Below are 15,589 nucleotides of genomic sequence, written 5' to 3'. Positions count from 1 at the left end.
TTATGTAGTTTTAGCGTTATATGATGAAAAAAATGTATCTTAAACACCAAAAATCTGGACCCAGGGTCCTCAAAAACCATAAACCGATATAGATGCTCCCTTCTTAACTGTGCCAGGATTTGTTCAAGCTGAATTGACCCTCTAGACCACATAAACTAATTGGAAGCCATGGGAAGTCCAGCCAGTGTCTGCTGCCAGGAACAAAGGGGTGGTATTACGATGTAAGCTTGACAGTTATTGGCATATTAACTGTCAGATCTGTTTGAAATATTTTCTCCATTACATGTCAACAAAATGCTGTCAAACAAAGCAAAATGACACTAAAGGAACCATACCATATTTTCTACAACATTAGGTATGAAGGAAGAAATATTCAGACCAGGGTTGAAAATTCAAAATGTTGGCCAGATTTCCTGTTTCTTTGAATTCAGTGTAGACGTACATGACATTGCACACTTTTTCCTGAACAATCTTGCTCTCTATTGGTACCTTTGTCTGGATTACTGAATGTCAACATCTTTGCTATTTGGTGTCTTGCCTATCAGAAGCTTTTTCTTGTCTTGTTTTCAAATAAGAACTGTTATTATTGTAGAGAATAAGGGCATTTCTTTTGGCACAAATTAGTCCCTGTCAGATGTGTATTTTTTCCATTAGTTATGAGCTTTCTATTGGCGTTTGTATGTCTATAAATATAACTTTTAATCATGGCACCTTCTTTGCGATGGGAGAGACTAGAATTACTTGCACAGACACCACCAGCAACCAGGGTATAATCTTTTAGTGCCCCAATGTTTCCCATCCAGGCTAGGCTCAGTGGGTCTGTGGTCATTACTTCACATTATTTCTGTTTAGAGAAAGCTTACAAATATCCTTTTTTTGTGCTACCGAACTAAAACTCTTTATCTATCTGTGACTATTTGAACTCTTCAGTGTACGTATTATCCCTGCTCCAGCACCCATGTTCACTGTATTAGAGCCTGTTGCAGACTGAACCCGTTTGTTTACGTTTGCCGAATTTATTGAGTGATTTTATAGTACCACCTTGGTAATTAATAACGTTATAATTACGTCATAATACGTCATAATGATATAAAAAGTTTAGGAATTATAAAACTTTCATGGATCTTTTTTTGTCCAATGTATCTTCAAGGGGCATTCAACTCCAGAAGCACGTATTATGATTTCTCAGGAACATTGTATGAAAAGTCGACTTTACTGGGTAGAAACTCATGGGCATGCGCCCAGAAACTGGAAATGTTCGGACATTCACGGGACGTATCGAACCGGACACACTGCCTGTCCGGGTAATTGGCACGCCCGAGGATGCACGGAAACGACCACTTTGTGCCCGGAACGTGTCTAAGGCCCGTGAATTCCCGCGCATTTAGTCGCAATACTTCTCTATATGCCCTGGTGTATCCAACTTTCGCCAGTATCTACTTTTCGTACTAGGCCGAATCAAGGGTATCCAGAAAACGGCCTGAGCAGGAGGACGCGTCCTTGATATCCAAAAAAACGGACCAAACAGGACGTATCCTGGATTATCAACGGTGTTTATTCAGAACATGTACGTGCGGGTGGAGCAAGAGGTTTATGTAGAATTTATTCTATCAGCTTCTGGTGTTACAGAACTTAAGAATGTTGATAATGATACTTCGATGTTAACAAACATTTTACTTACGTATCAGGCCCAAAATGCTTTTTGCGTAATGAATTAACAAATGGCAGTCAAGATGGGATAAAGTCACTGTTGTTTTCCGTGTAGCGACACATTCTAGATAAGTGTTAATAGCATCCAGATATTATTACCCTTTGCCATACAATGCCCGGTCCACATCCTGGATATCTAGAAAACGGCCTGAACATGAGGACGCATCCTGGATATCCAGAAAACGGCCTGAACAGGAGGACGCGTCTTGGATATCCAGAATATGGCCTAAGCTGAGCCCTGACCGCTTCCTGGATATCCAGGACACGGCCCAAAACCCCTAAGGACGCATCCTGGATAATCAACGATTATCCAGAACGTGTATTTGAGGGTGAGCTTCCTGTTTACGAGGGAGGAGACTATCTTGCATTGTAGTGTTTTCGTGGTCAGAAGGACGCCATCTTTGTATCTCCCCGCAGGAGTTTTATGAAGAATTTATTCAGCTCCTGATGTGTTAAACGAATGATTGATAATATAATACTTCAATGTTCACATGTTACATATCAGGCCCAAAATGCCTTTTCCATAAAACATGGCAGTAAAGATGGGATTAAGTCTCTTGAGTTGTTTTTCGTGTAGCGTCACATTCTTAGTTACGTGTTAACCCTATTCAGACCGGGCTTTTTTGGTCATCCCTGGACCGGGGGGGGGGTCCGGCTTTTGAGGCCCTCCACTTCTAAGTCCTCTAACTCTTGAACGACGTGCCTTAAGGCCACCAATTTTTTTAGGACATGATATCGACATAATATCCGACGAGTATTTGACGTTTGACGTTACGTTGACGTAAAATGACGTAATTATGACGTCATCAATCAGTTTATATTGGCCGGACCCATGAAAAAAGGGTATTCTCAGAATCCTTCAAGTTATACTACAAAAATGTAACAACAAGTGCAGATAGAATAATAATGTTTCTTACGACTTGTATTGCCAATACCAACATCGATGACGTCATAATGACGTCATAAGGGGCAATTGGAATCACAAAGGGCAATGGGAATAGACTAAATTCATTCATTCAGATAGTTTCTGATGAAAAAATACCAGGTAGTTACAAATTTTAAGGGATAATTAGCTTGATCTGGCCATACGGTCCGCCATCTTGGATTTTGGGCTGATGACGTCATCAAATTAGCATAATTTATGCATACATAATAATGAAAGATATGCTAAATAATATAAGATTTTATTTATGTAACAAAATAGCAGTAATATAGCAAATAAATGTGAAAAATACATTGTTAGAACCAAAAATTGTGATTTTTGGCAAAACTGCCTGTCAGCAAACGGTTGCCATGGCAACACGAAAGAATGGAAAATTTGCAAAACTTCGTAAAATTGTTGCCAACAATATTTTAGGAAAACTCATCGAAGTTGGTGGCTTTAGCGTAAGGCGTTTTGGCGTTATAGGGCATCGAAGTTAGCGCAGGCCTCGAAAGCCCCCCCCCCCCCGTCTGAATAGGGTTAATAGCATCCAGATGGCGTCCTTATTATGGGAGGGCAGCGGTCACTTCCGGGTTTTAATCTCTCGCATCTAGAGTCTGTTGAGGTCTCACGAGGTCTATCCAAATATGGAAACATGGGCGTGCATAATAAGTGTTTTCTGTCCTGTCAATCACCATGATTGACGGCACGGGAAGTACGAATCCTGGATATCTAGTTTACGTACGTTTTTGGACGATTCCTGGCGCCGACGAAATCTAGATGCTACATGGCCGGACACCCGAGACGTGTGCCGCGCCGCACGGATGCTCTCTGCATCAATTACCGGGCAATTATCACCTAATTATCTACCTCGACTAGAGCGCGTTCATTACAGCCTTTGTTATTAAAATCATTGTTATTTTTACCACCCCTCTCGACCTAGGATTCCCCCTCGAGCACCCCCCCCTCACCATGAAGCTTGTATAAGTTTCCTCTATTCTTTCAAAATGTCAATCAACTTTGTTTCTGTTTTATTTCTAACTATTTTGGACTGCTCCTGGTGGGCTCCTCCATATATGCACTGGGTAATAAAGCCATCGCTCTTTTCGCTTTCAAATATATAAGTCACTAGCATCCTGGTCACTATTTTCATAAGCAGTAGCCCACAAACTCTCTCACAAATTCTGTTGTCCATGCGGTCTTCTACACAAACCGATGCTAGTCAGGATTGGCTTGTAAAGTTCGCATAACAGTAGTATCCAATCCATCGAGAAATGGCGGCAGAAACGTGAGGCTTAAGCTAGCCCTTCTCGCGTTGACGTAGTGAGAAAGACCTTCCTTGCTGAAACTCAAACCACACAAAACAGCTGGGCTCGACGGCTGTTCCGTGTAGTTCGGTGCACCAGTTGTTACACTTTTAAACAGAACTAGGTCCCATGGTAGCTGAATGCAATTTCACAGCGAGATGGTGTCCGGTCTTGACTTGGGTATTTCCAAGCTCTCATTGTTCACTGGCGCCGTCTGACGTGCATACAAATATTTTGCTATTGAAATAGGGGCTGCATGAAAGCGCTACCTTTCAGAAAAAAAGTCAACTCCGAATGCCAACTGAAAGATCAGATTGAAAGATTTGAAAATCCTAGCACGTGTGTTGATTGGTCTACCCAACGGCTATATGGCATATAATTGGCTGTGTGTTAATGAGTATTTGCATGAGCGTTTTGTCACCTGGTCGCATTTCACAGTCAAACAATGCAGTCAGCCAACAATATCCACACAGTACTAGGTGGCAATGTGCAGCTATAATTGTTTACGGTTTCAGAGATTAGTTTGATAATAAACGTAACGTTTTTACTTATCCTACAATAATAGTGAACTATAACCTTCTTGGTCCAACTTGCATTATCACAAAGCATAAAAACGTTACAAATCAAGGCCCCGACGTGCATAGTTATTTACTTGTTTGCAAAAAAGTGGCATTTCTTTCTCGCACAATGCTTCCATATATACAGGTGTTACGTCCATGCATATCCTAACAAAGAACACATGAAATTATCTACCCTACGCGATGTGTTTCCTGTTACATTTAGTACATCGAGTCAAGGAGGTTTTATCTTGACATAGATCATTTCACAGACCTCAGACCGATTTGTTTGGGGGACGTGAACCAAATGTTTACATTCAAAGCCCGTGCAGCGCTGCTCATGCAGTTCTCTGTTACCGTATAGAGCCCTCTGACCGATTTGTTTTGGGTAACGTGAACCAATTGTTTAACGTTACATTCATAGCCCGTATAACGGAACCATGTTTTGTATTAATGGTAGCGTAGAGCTGCTAGTTCAGCCCGGTTGTTTGTCCTCTACGAGAGAACCTCCTCTATATAGTTTTAAAAATTCCAAGAAGGTTACGAGAACCAAGTGTTTGCATTCATAGTGCAAAGAGCTCGCTCGGTGGAGCTGGAGGGCTGCACGAGCAACCTCCATGGAGGTCAGCTCTGTGGAGCTCCTCCATGGAGGTTGGTCGTGCAGCCCCTTCTCAAACAAGAATGATTCAATGATCGCTGAGCGTTTGTGGCCTTTGTCTGTGCTAGACAATTCAATATATATCCGACTAACGAACTGCTGTTTATGTAATGAAAATGAGTTAGTTTAATCAAGGAAGTTGAAACCTCCTTTGGTTTAAGACATGCTTTCCTATTTAGAAGCCAAGATTTATCCCTAGCATTTATTTTTTCTGACATGTAGAAATGACAATGAATGGCCCGCTTGGGCCCCCAGAGTTACTGCGGTCGGCGCTTTAATACGTGCGACCGTAGGATTTACAAATAAGTTGGAAATGTCGGCCCATACAAAGCACAGCTTCATTAATTATGATTGTTTTTTTAGTATTATATAGACCTTTCTTTCTGACCTTGATGGTATTCCTAAAAATGGGGATGCTGTTTCTTTTATAGTTGTTTTTTGTTCCACTTTGCTCTGTCAGACGATGTCACGGGTAGACATACCAATCATTCAATACCCCCTACACTCCCCCTTATTTTGTGTTTAAAATGCAAACCTCATTGCTTATTTATTGTCGAAGCATAGCATAGGCTGGGTTTCAGAGGTGGTAATTGTCGGTAAACAGTAATAAACCGCGACTCAAGCTTGGCTTTGAGAATAGGCGCCGCCAAGCCTTTGTCTGCCTATTTCCCCTACACGTCTGGTGTAAGGGTCCTAGAAATTCCTGTACAAGCGCGAGTCCTGGTATGTAAGAAAAAAACAAGGACATTACACGCCGAACCAGGAAAGTCATGTACACAGCCAGGACACAGAACAGTTCACAGGTGTGTAAGTCCCTTGAAACAACTGGAAATCAGGGTTTTCGTGCAGTGTTTACTGTAAGATGCTACTGCCGTATCGGACAGTATTCACAGAATTGAAACTTGTGTGTTCAGAACCAGTAACGTGCCTTCTCCAGCACTAGCAGTAAATACGCAAACGGAACAGAATGTTGTGAAATAGAAATGTTCAACTGTCAAACATTTTGTTTCACTATAATATCTTATAATTCATGCAGCATTGACAAACTTTGAAATTTCTAAAGTCACTCCGCGTTACCGTAAGTTGAATATGCACACATATCTCTTTATCATAATCAGAAGCTTTTTTAATGCAAGAAATAAGGTTTAGAGATAGCCTTTTTTTCGTTTCTTTATTAAATGGACACTTTTATACTGTTTTCCGTACCATTTTCTTTTAAAAAGCATTGATAGTAATTATCACTCGCATACACACTACCCCTTTACTTAACCACTTCTAGAGACAGGCAGTGTGCGGGTACCGCAAACTACCGGACATGACCGTGTCCGGGAATGATTGGAGATATTCGGCACCGGACACACCGCCGGGGCTAGAAATTCCGTTATACGACCCGGACATGTCAAGTTCCACGGTAGTGTAAGAAACCAGAAATTCTTGTTTTCGTGCAGTGGAATAGATAGTTATACTCCAATCAGGTTGTTTTGGTCACATTTACCATAAGAAAAAGCATAGACGTGGATGAACATTGTAGCGAACGAGTTATTGAATTCCCTAAGACCCTTCCAATCGTCCAATTCAGGGAGACTTTTAAAACAGGCACCGGTTGGTACCAGTTCAATTAGCGATGTCTTTTATAATACAATATCAATTGCCTGTCTTTCATTTAAGTGCCGTTTTAATGTTTTAGGAAATGAACGCACCAACGAATACATACAGGCTGAACGAATGGCAGTCTTAAAGAGTTACTGCAGAAACAACGGAACAAGATACACGGTAAAGTTGCAAGTTACTAGCACTACCATAGTACAAAGTTTAAAAATTAGCTTGATTTTTTAATTTTTTTTACGTTTTTTTTTTCTTTTCAGATGATTGTTATTTTGATGAGTTTTTGAACTTTGAGTTGTTATTGTTTTGTTGATTTAATTGCAGTTATTACCCTTTTGTTTGATTACATACATTTAATGTTATACGAATATTATTACGTTAATGTAGATTGATTTGGGCTCCATTAAATATCAGGGTTTTATAACTGTAGGGACTACCCTGAATGATCAATAATTAAATAAAAAATATAAAGTTTGGCAAGAGGACTTGGCTAAGTCTGGTATTATTTGTAAAATAAACTTTTACTAATTAAAACTTAAAAAAGGTTTACAAGTCAATTTAAGGCGTTGTCTGACAAGTATATTTGTGCTATACGTGCAAAAAATGAGACATTTTGGCCATTGCCACTATATCATTAGCACTGCAAATTTGTTTAAATTTGCGTTCAAACTTATACATGATCAGTATGGTTTACCAGTATGTCAATTGCATATGTTATTAGTTTCAATCAAAGCAAAACATCCATTTTACCGCACTTACTTGTATTAGGTTAATGTGTCGTATCTCTCTAGCCTGTAATTAATATAATAGAACGATCACCTTAGAGTAATCTAGCATGTCTGATAGCATTACTTTAAGTGACTTTTTTTTCCTCTACAGGAATTTCCAACTCGAAGACGTTTCGTTGTTAGTGAAAAATATAAAGTTCTATACTGCCAAGTCTTTAAAACTGGAAGCACAACAACATTAACCATTCTGCATAACCTTGAGCACGATGAAAGAAGAAATACCCATGATATGAGGGTGATGCTCGATGATTTACCTTTTAAACGGCTCAATACCTATTCTGATGAACAAGTTCGTCTTCGTTTGAAGACGTACACCAAGCTGATCATTGTCCGCAATCCACTCGAAAGGTGGGTAATTTTTTTTTTCTATACACCGACCTTAATATTAGTTTCCAAGCTCTATATGTTTAAAAGCTGCCTCCATTTGAGCTTTGTGGGTTGCTACAAGGTAACGGCCTAGTAATGATTTATCTAGAAATCCGTATCACAGTCGCAGCCCTAAGGCTAAATAAGTGTGTGATGTTTCAATATAAAATAAACGTAATAACTTAATATTTAAAAGATTAAAATCATAAAAAATGGAGATACTTATAAAAATAGAGATATCGGCCATCGACTTGTTTATCCTATGCAGATTTTTTTTTTTGGGGGGGGGGGATTCTTGGAGCTCTTTTGGCCCCCCACATCGTAATTTGAAAACAGCGGGATTGATATATTCTTGATATTTTTCATATTGATATCGTTCTGACGTAATATGATGCAATTATAACGTCATAATTCATTTTTGGGCTTCAACCGCCTAAAAAGGGAATTTAAATTGACGTTTTAGAATATCTTATTCTCTTCGCCAAGAAGAGTATGTTTTTGTCTACATGGGTCTATATGTAGGTCAACAGCATATAACTCGAGAAATTATGGATGGAAATTTTGGATTTTTAGTAGGTGTGTAGCGGTTGTCGAAAGTAATGCCAAGTTTGAAAACGGTTTACCTGGTGTTTTCCTATGGTACTGCAGCGAGCTTGGTATATTTTTTGCGGTTTGTTTTGGCAGCTGGACGATTTTCACGATACTTGGTAGGTGTGTAGCGGTTTTGGAGAGGAAGGTCATGTGCGAGAATAGCTAGCTTTTACCTATGGCGCTGTAGCTGGCTTTGTATGTAAGTGCGTTTGTCTGTGGACAAGGTAACTCGAGAACCCTTGAATGGATCCTGATTATATTTGGTAGGTGGGTGGGGTTCAGGAAAACAAAGGTCAAGTTCGATAATGGGCCCCCTAGTGACTGCCTAAGGTACTGCAGCAAAAATTTTAATTTTGACACTTCGTGTTCTGGACATTCTGTGGTCATGATTTTTTAGTGGTAGATAGCCCTTGGGACAGAGAGTAAGTGCTGGGAGTTTGGACCCCCTAACGGCTTTTTGGCAACTGCAGGCTAGGATTACCTTTCAAACTTTGGACGAGAATAACTCGAGAACGTGTTGACGAATCATCAGGATTTTTGGTACGTAGATAGAATGAGTGATGAATTACACATTGCAATACTAATTATGCAAATCAGCAATTAATTTGCATAATTTAATGAGGAAAGTTCATGCCAACAGCATATAACTCAAGAAGCTGTGTATTGATTTTCATGACATTTATTATCTAAGTAGCGGTTGCAAAAAGGAAGGTTGTATTCGAAAATAATTGGCGTAGCATTTTGCGTTAGGATGGTAGCGGGCCAAGTGTGTGGGTCCGTTTGTTTGTGGAATGCATAACTCGAGAACCCTTGAAAGAATCCTGATAATATTTGGTAGGTGGGTAGGGGTCAGGACAACGAAGGTCAAGTATGATAGTGGGCCCCCTAGCGGCTTCCTAAGGTACTGCAGCAAAACTTGTCAATTTTTGACATCTCGTGTTCTGATCATGCTGTGGTCGTGATTTTTGATCGGTAGATAGCCTAAGTGATGACTTACATAATTTTATACTAAGTATGCAAATCAGCAGCTAATTTGCATAATTAATGAGGAAAAGTCAGAAATCCACTGAATTTTCCATATGGACTTTCAAACTTGTTTGCATTGTTTTTGACTGAAAGGTACTTTAGATAACAATATACAGGGAACTAGAAAGGCCGACATTTGCTTGAGAGCAAATACAGCATATTTCAGCCATAATGCAACAATAGGCCTTGAGGTCGTTGGCCATTGGAAAATGACCCCAAAAAATCCCAAATATATCATTTTAAAGTGTTCCATGCCAAAAATTATACATGGGTCCTTTGGATAAATATCTAGAGCACCGCTTAACCAAATTTCGGGTCATTTGGTTGTAAAACGAGGGAACAGGAGCCAAAAATGTCCAATTTTTGTCCAAAAACGGCCATAAAATCGCAATATTTAGCATTACGTTGTACTGTATGGAAAAACTGTTATTGAATTCATGCACACATAATTGAAGGGCACTTTTATACCAAATTTCAGGTCATTTGGTTGTAAAACGAGGGTACAGGAGGCAAAAATGTGCTTTTTTTGTCAAAAAATGGCCAAAAATCGCAAAATTAAGCATTTTGTTCTACCGTATGCCAAAACTGTTTTTAAATCTGGGTGGGCATATGATCAGGGCACCTCTGTACCAAATTTCATGTCATTCGGCTGTAATACCAGGGCACAGGAGCCCGAAATATACATAAAAATTGACAAAAAACTCAATAAAATCATTTTGAAGGCAGATATGAAAAAAATGGAAAAAACACCTGAGGGTATTGGCTTACTCTACCTTTGTGCCAAATTTCAAGTCAATCGGTTTAAAAACGGCGGAGTTGATTCGATTTGAAGATTTGACAGGAGAAAGAAAGAAAGAAAGAAACATTACGAATACAATATATTTCACCATACCTATGGTATGGCTGAAATATAAAGATGCATTTAATTGTAGTCAGTGGCCAATTAACAGAAATAAACTGTTTTCTATACATCTTATTTTGACCTATATCTATGGACACAGCTGTTTCACAGATGTTTTGCTGGAGGAGCCTTAGCTTGTGAGCTGGACCCTCTTACACTGGAGACAAAATCTTCTGACAAGAATGAAATTCTGATTGACCACGGATGCTACCAGATCATCTGTGGTCACAGTCACAAGACTGTGACCACAGATGATCTTGTAGCATCCGTGGTGTTTTCCTATGGTACTGCAGCGAGCTTGATATATTTTTTGCGGTTTGTTTTGGGTAGCATAAGTCCAAATGCAGCTGGACGATTTTCACGATAGTTTGTAGGTGTGTAGCGGTTTTGGAGAGGAAGGTCATGTGCGAGAACAGTTTAGCTAGCTTTTACCTATGGTGCTGTAGCTGGCTTTGTATGTAAGTGCGTTTGTCTGTGGACAAGGTAACTCGAGAACCCTTGAATGGATCCTGATGATATTTGGTTGTATGTTAGCATTTGTGGGTTTGTGAGGAACGCAGTTCATGCAGTCATTTGCTATTGGGGTAGGTACTATGTAGTAATACATGGATAAGACCCTAAAGTCTTAAATAAAGGTATGGCTATTTGGCGAAGGGATGTGTTCGTCGAACTCTAGTTTGTTTTTAAGTCTGCCAAGTCATTTATTGCCAAAACGACGAAACTGACGCCGATAAGACGTCAAAAAATGACATCATATGTCCGCAATTTGGATCGACAAGCTTTAATTTTTTTAAATAGTTTGTATCTACATATAACCTCAGAACCCAATAGAATAAGAGTAAAAAATTCAAATGAATGTGTTTTGTGAAGAAAAGATGTTGACGTAATTCCAGTGCAAAAAATAACCGTATTTCACCGTCCCTTACGACATTATTTTCACCCATGACGTAATGGAATTTACGTAAATTATAAGTATTTTATCATTGATATAACATAGAAGTGCATCGGATGTTAATGATATAGGAAATCCGGTATGATTTAGCAATTAAATCTCGAATCATTATTATTTAACTTGAAATTAGTAAATTCGGTAAACTATGCCTGTTAGAAACCCGTCGCAATGACAGCATGAAAAATCCTGAACTCATGTTTATAGATTTGTTGCCAATAATATTTTTGGAAAAGTCACTAAGTTTCGAAGTCTTAGCACACGGCAGTTATGCGACGTCAAGTTGGCACGGGCACTTTTAGCGACCCCACCGTCTAGATAGGGTTAACATATATAAATATTAGGGGCAGTAGTACTAATACGTAGAGAAATAGGTCTTACAATCTTCTGAACAGTTGTCTAGACGGACCATGTGCACTTGTGTTATAGCGTTTAGTTCGGCACTTGTCCAGTTTATTAGCATAGCAGTGTTGGCGGCAATTGATATTCATTATTGTGGTCGGTAAGAGGTGACGATACTGCTGTGTAGTCCAATCCAATGATGAGGCGTACCGCTCTGCCATGAATACGTTCAATCTTATTCCTCATCTGTGTGGTTGACCCAGGGTGCCAGACAGGGGCTGATGAATTATTCAATGGTCCAACACTGCAACCAGGGTCTTTGGAATGTTGAAATGCTTCAGTCTGCGCAGAAGAAACAGAAGCTGGCTTGTTTCAGATGTAGTCGACATGCGCATTCAATTTAAGATCTCTCAAGAATGCCTAAAACGAGGCCTTGCCTTTATCCTGGTCATCTGTTTTATGGGCTGGTATACACTCCCTCAACCAGAACATTAGCTTAACGTGTACAAATCAAGGTTTGATAAAGAGTCCATATCACAGGATAAAGACCACATGCCCACTCATGTGATAAGGACATGGCATGATTACATATTAACCCTCAAACCACCGTAGCTTTTTTTCTACTAATCTTACCGTATGGGGTCAAAACTGACCCGATGACGTTTTGTACAAATACAGTTTTTTAGTGTCTCTTTTTGTGATTTGTATATATGTATAGTTTCATTTATCTATTTGGGACAGTTTGACTTGATTAGGTGAGAATAGTTCTAGCTCATTATCATAATTTAAGCAAAAGATCACGAGGACCACATTTTGCAACAACGCTATTCAGACCCGGTAAAAGGTTTTTGATTCCTGTACCATCTTCAATGTCGCATAGCGCCTGAACGGCTTATGCTAGAGCCACCAAAATTTTCTAATTTTGTATTAAATATTCAAGTTTATTAGTTTCTGGCAAACCACACTTGTTCATGACATCTTAAAAAATTCAACGTAAATTTTATGATTCAATATTGATAATTTATGCTAATTTAATGAGGTCATCAATAAAATCCAGGATAGAGGCCAATATAAGCTAGAAGACGTCATAATGTCGTCATAAAACACGATAATGACACAAAAGTTTGTACCATAATTTTGTTTCACATGTATGTCATTCTCTAAAAATATTGTGTTTATACGATAAGTTGTTTAGGTGTGGGTCTTAAAAGATTGAATGTTTAAAATAATGCAGGGGTCAGTTTTGACCCCACTGGACCATGCATAAACTTTCTAGGATAACGTAATCAACAATGGGCCAATGTCAGTAAAACGTATGAGAAGTTTAAGGACATATATACAAACAAACTCATGAAAGTAATTTTTTGTCGACCAGACATACCATAATTGCACATATTCATATACGTCTGGGGTCAGTTTTGACCCCATACGGTGGTTTGAGGGCAAACTGGCACACCGGAGCTCAGAAAATGTCAAAGAGGGCTAGCACCTCAAGATGTCAGATGTAACTCTGTGCGACTACCTACTAGTAGATAGGGGAAACAGGCGAATGTATCTAATTTTTTTTTGCAAACGGTCTATGGCTCACCGAGACTCTTGCTCTATACGCAATAAGTGGCGTTACATGTGTGGTGGATTTCTCATTGTATAACAAAGACTGGAGTTGTACATTACAACATTTCATTAAGCCCAGTTTTGACTAAGAAGTTGCATTAAATCCTATCTAGATTAAAAGTGCCAGCGCCAATGCTGACGTCATATAACTGCCGAACGACGTGTGCTAGGACTATCAAACTAGGTGACAAATCCCAAAAGTTAGTTCAAGTCAAATCTAGTAGATGTGAGATGCTGCGTTTCTGTCATTTTTCTAGTATTTCAAAAGACATTCATATGGAGTGTTTTTTTTCTATTTTTATTGGGTTTGCAGTTATATGTAAAAACAGGATTTTTGAAAATTAAAATTGCTGATCCACGGTGCCGGACGTAGAAATGCATTTTATGACGCCATTTTGATCGATGCGGGTTTTTTTGGCAACAGAAGTTTGGCACAAATATGAGATACTCTTATTGTCCTTGGTTTAACTTTATACCTATGTCATAAATTTTCTTTTAGACGGTTTGATTCACATTATGAAATCATTACTACAACGTATTATGCCATAACGACACCAAATTACAAAGAGGTTAATTTTTTAAAGATTACATCCTCGCCTTAAAATTATGTGATCGCACACCAAGTCGTTTTGAAATTAAGAAGGTGGTTAGCTTGGGTAATGGTGCCTCTTTCCCCGCCCCAGGAACTGGTATAAAACAAGTAGGATGGACTTTAAAGTACAGATAAGACTCGGTGGTTTTTTGAACGGTATATCATCCCTACAGCCTTAGCATCCCCCATTCCTTAGTAGCCCTTAGGCCACACCGACTTAATTTTATGGGAGACATCCTCTGGCGATGCGAAAATTAATGCGCGCGGGCGAAAAAAAAATGAAAATTCAACAAAGAAAACAAATGTTGCTTAACCACAGGACCACAACGCTGGTATTATGATTGAACCACAAAACACGGAATATCAAAAGAAACAGCAAGACTTTATTTTAAGGAGGCACATTTCGATCGTATTGTTCATCTTAGTAGACTCAGCTGAAGTAACTAATATTTAATATATTGACAAGAACGATCAAAGAAGTACACTATTAGAAGGTATATGGTTACAATGACTTTGAATGATATATGACTGTGATAAGAAAAGTTACTCGGCAGTCTCAACATGCATGGTTTGGCAATTGAACTGACCTCAACTCCTCTCCCATTAATTTCTCTCGTCGTTTTGGATAGAACGTCTCTTTTAATTCGTAGTTGTCTGGGTAATACTCGCTGGCAACTGTGCAAACGTTACATCCCTCAACGACTACCCACAATAATGCCCTCCTAAGATGCTGACGCATTTTGATGGTATGTTTGTCGCATCCAGCCGAGATTAGGTCCTGGTTATTTTTAAGGCGTTTAACACTCACGATGGTAAAATTTGGCCCAAAAGTTTCCATTCGAACGCAGAGTATCGGGTTACTGGGGCTCCCGCTCGGTCCCCGCGGAGGGCTGACGGTGACAGTAACATCTTCTACAAGATCGTGATAGTTAGAAAAGTAACCTCTCACACGTATCTCGTCGAGATTAAATGAAAATTGGCAGTGTGCACACGTCAAATCTTACCGTGTACGTGTGCTGAACAGTTTCGTTTCAATGTTTTCTGAAATATGCCTAGTTGGTTGATTTAGAAAGGGTGTTTGGTGCACAAAAAAACAAATACCATATTTAGATCGGTCCTAAATTTTACTGAAAATCCAAATCTTTTATATCATATGAGTAATGATTGTAAGATCAAACTTTCTGTCTTAGGGAATTTTGAACTTGTACTTAGAACTATTTTTACAGCCAAGATAAGGTCGAAAAATCATGTTTTTCACACTCAAAGACTCGTAATTCAAAATTGCCTCCATATTCCAAAAATCCCTAAGACACAAACCTGGAGATATAAGTTGTCGACAATTTAAGTCCTCGAAGAGTTGATTTGCACGCGTTTTGTAAGCGATTTAAATATCATGTTTGGCCGTATGTTGAGTTACACTAATAGGGACATGGAGTAACTGATACCGCCGTAAACAAGTGTTGTGATATAAAAGGTCAACAATAATGACGCCAGCAGCTTGTTACATGTCACATATTCCAAACTTGGCGGCAGCAAAACTAAGCTTGCCTGATAACGTTTTATATTTGCGAAAATGTTAGTTTTTCTTCTGACGCACGGCACCCAGGAAAACAAGGGTGTATTCTGCGTGTCTACTGTAACAACCTGCGGATGACCGCGGG

The 15,589-nt window shown here is 39.2% G+C and overlaps 2 protein-coding genes across 2 annotated transcripts in view; both read left to right on the top strand.

Moving 5' to 3' along the window:
- LOC118430745 (carbohydrate sulfotransferase 11-like) overlaps positions 1–15,589 on the top strand; it is a 246,314-nt gene that overhangs the window by 146,636 nt on the left and 84,089 nt on the right. The gene's annotated exons all lie outside the window — the stretch shown is intronic.
- Positions 1–15,589, top strand: part of LOC118430697 (carbohydrate sulfotransferase 10-like) — a 28,006-nt gene that overhangs the window by 2,110 nt on the left and 10,307 nt on the right. The window contains exons 3-4 of the mRNA XM_035841693.1: positions 6,842–6,927; positions 7,639–7,895. Of these exons, the coding sequence (XP_035697586.1) occupies positions 6,842–6,927; positions 7,639–7,895 (343 nt within the window). The remainder of the gene's footprint in view (positions 1–6,841; positions 6,928–7,638; positions 7,896–15,589) is intronic.

The sequence above is a fragment of the Branchiostoma floridae genome, chromosome 1, assembly GCF_000003815.2.
Source record: "Branchiostoma floridae strain S238N-H82 chromosome 1, Bfl_VNyyK, whole genome shotgun sequence".
NCBI lineage: Eukaryota > Metazoa > Chordata > Leptocardii > Amphioxiformes > Branchiostomatidae > Branchiostoma > Branchiostoma floridae.
The sequence above is the reverse complement of the archived record's forward strand: the minus strand, read 5'-3'. Positions and strand labels throughout refer to the sequence as shown.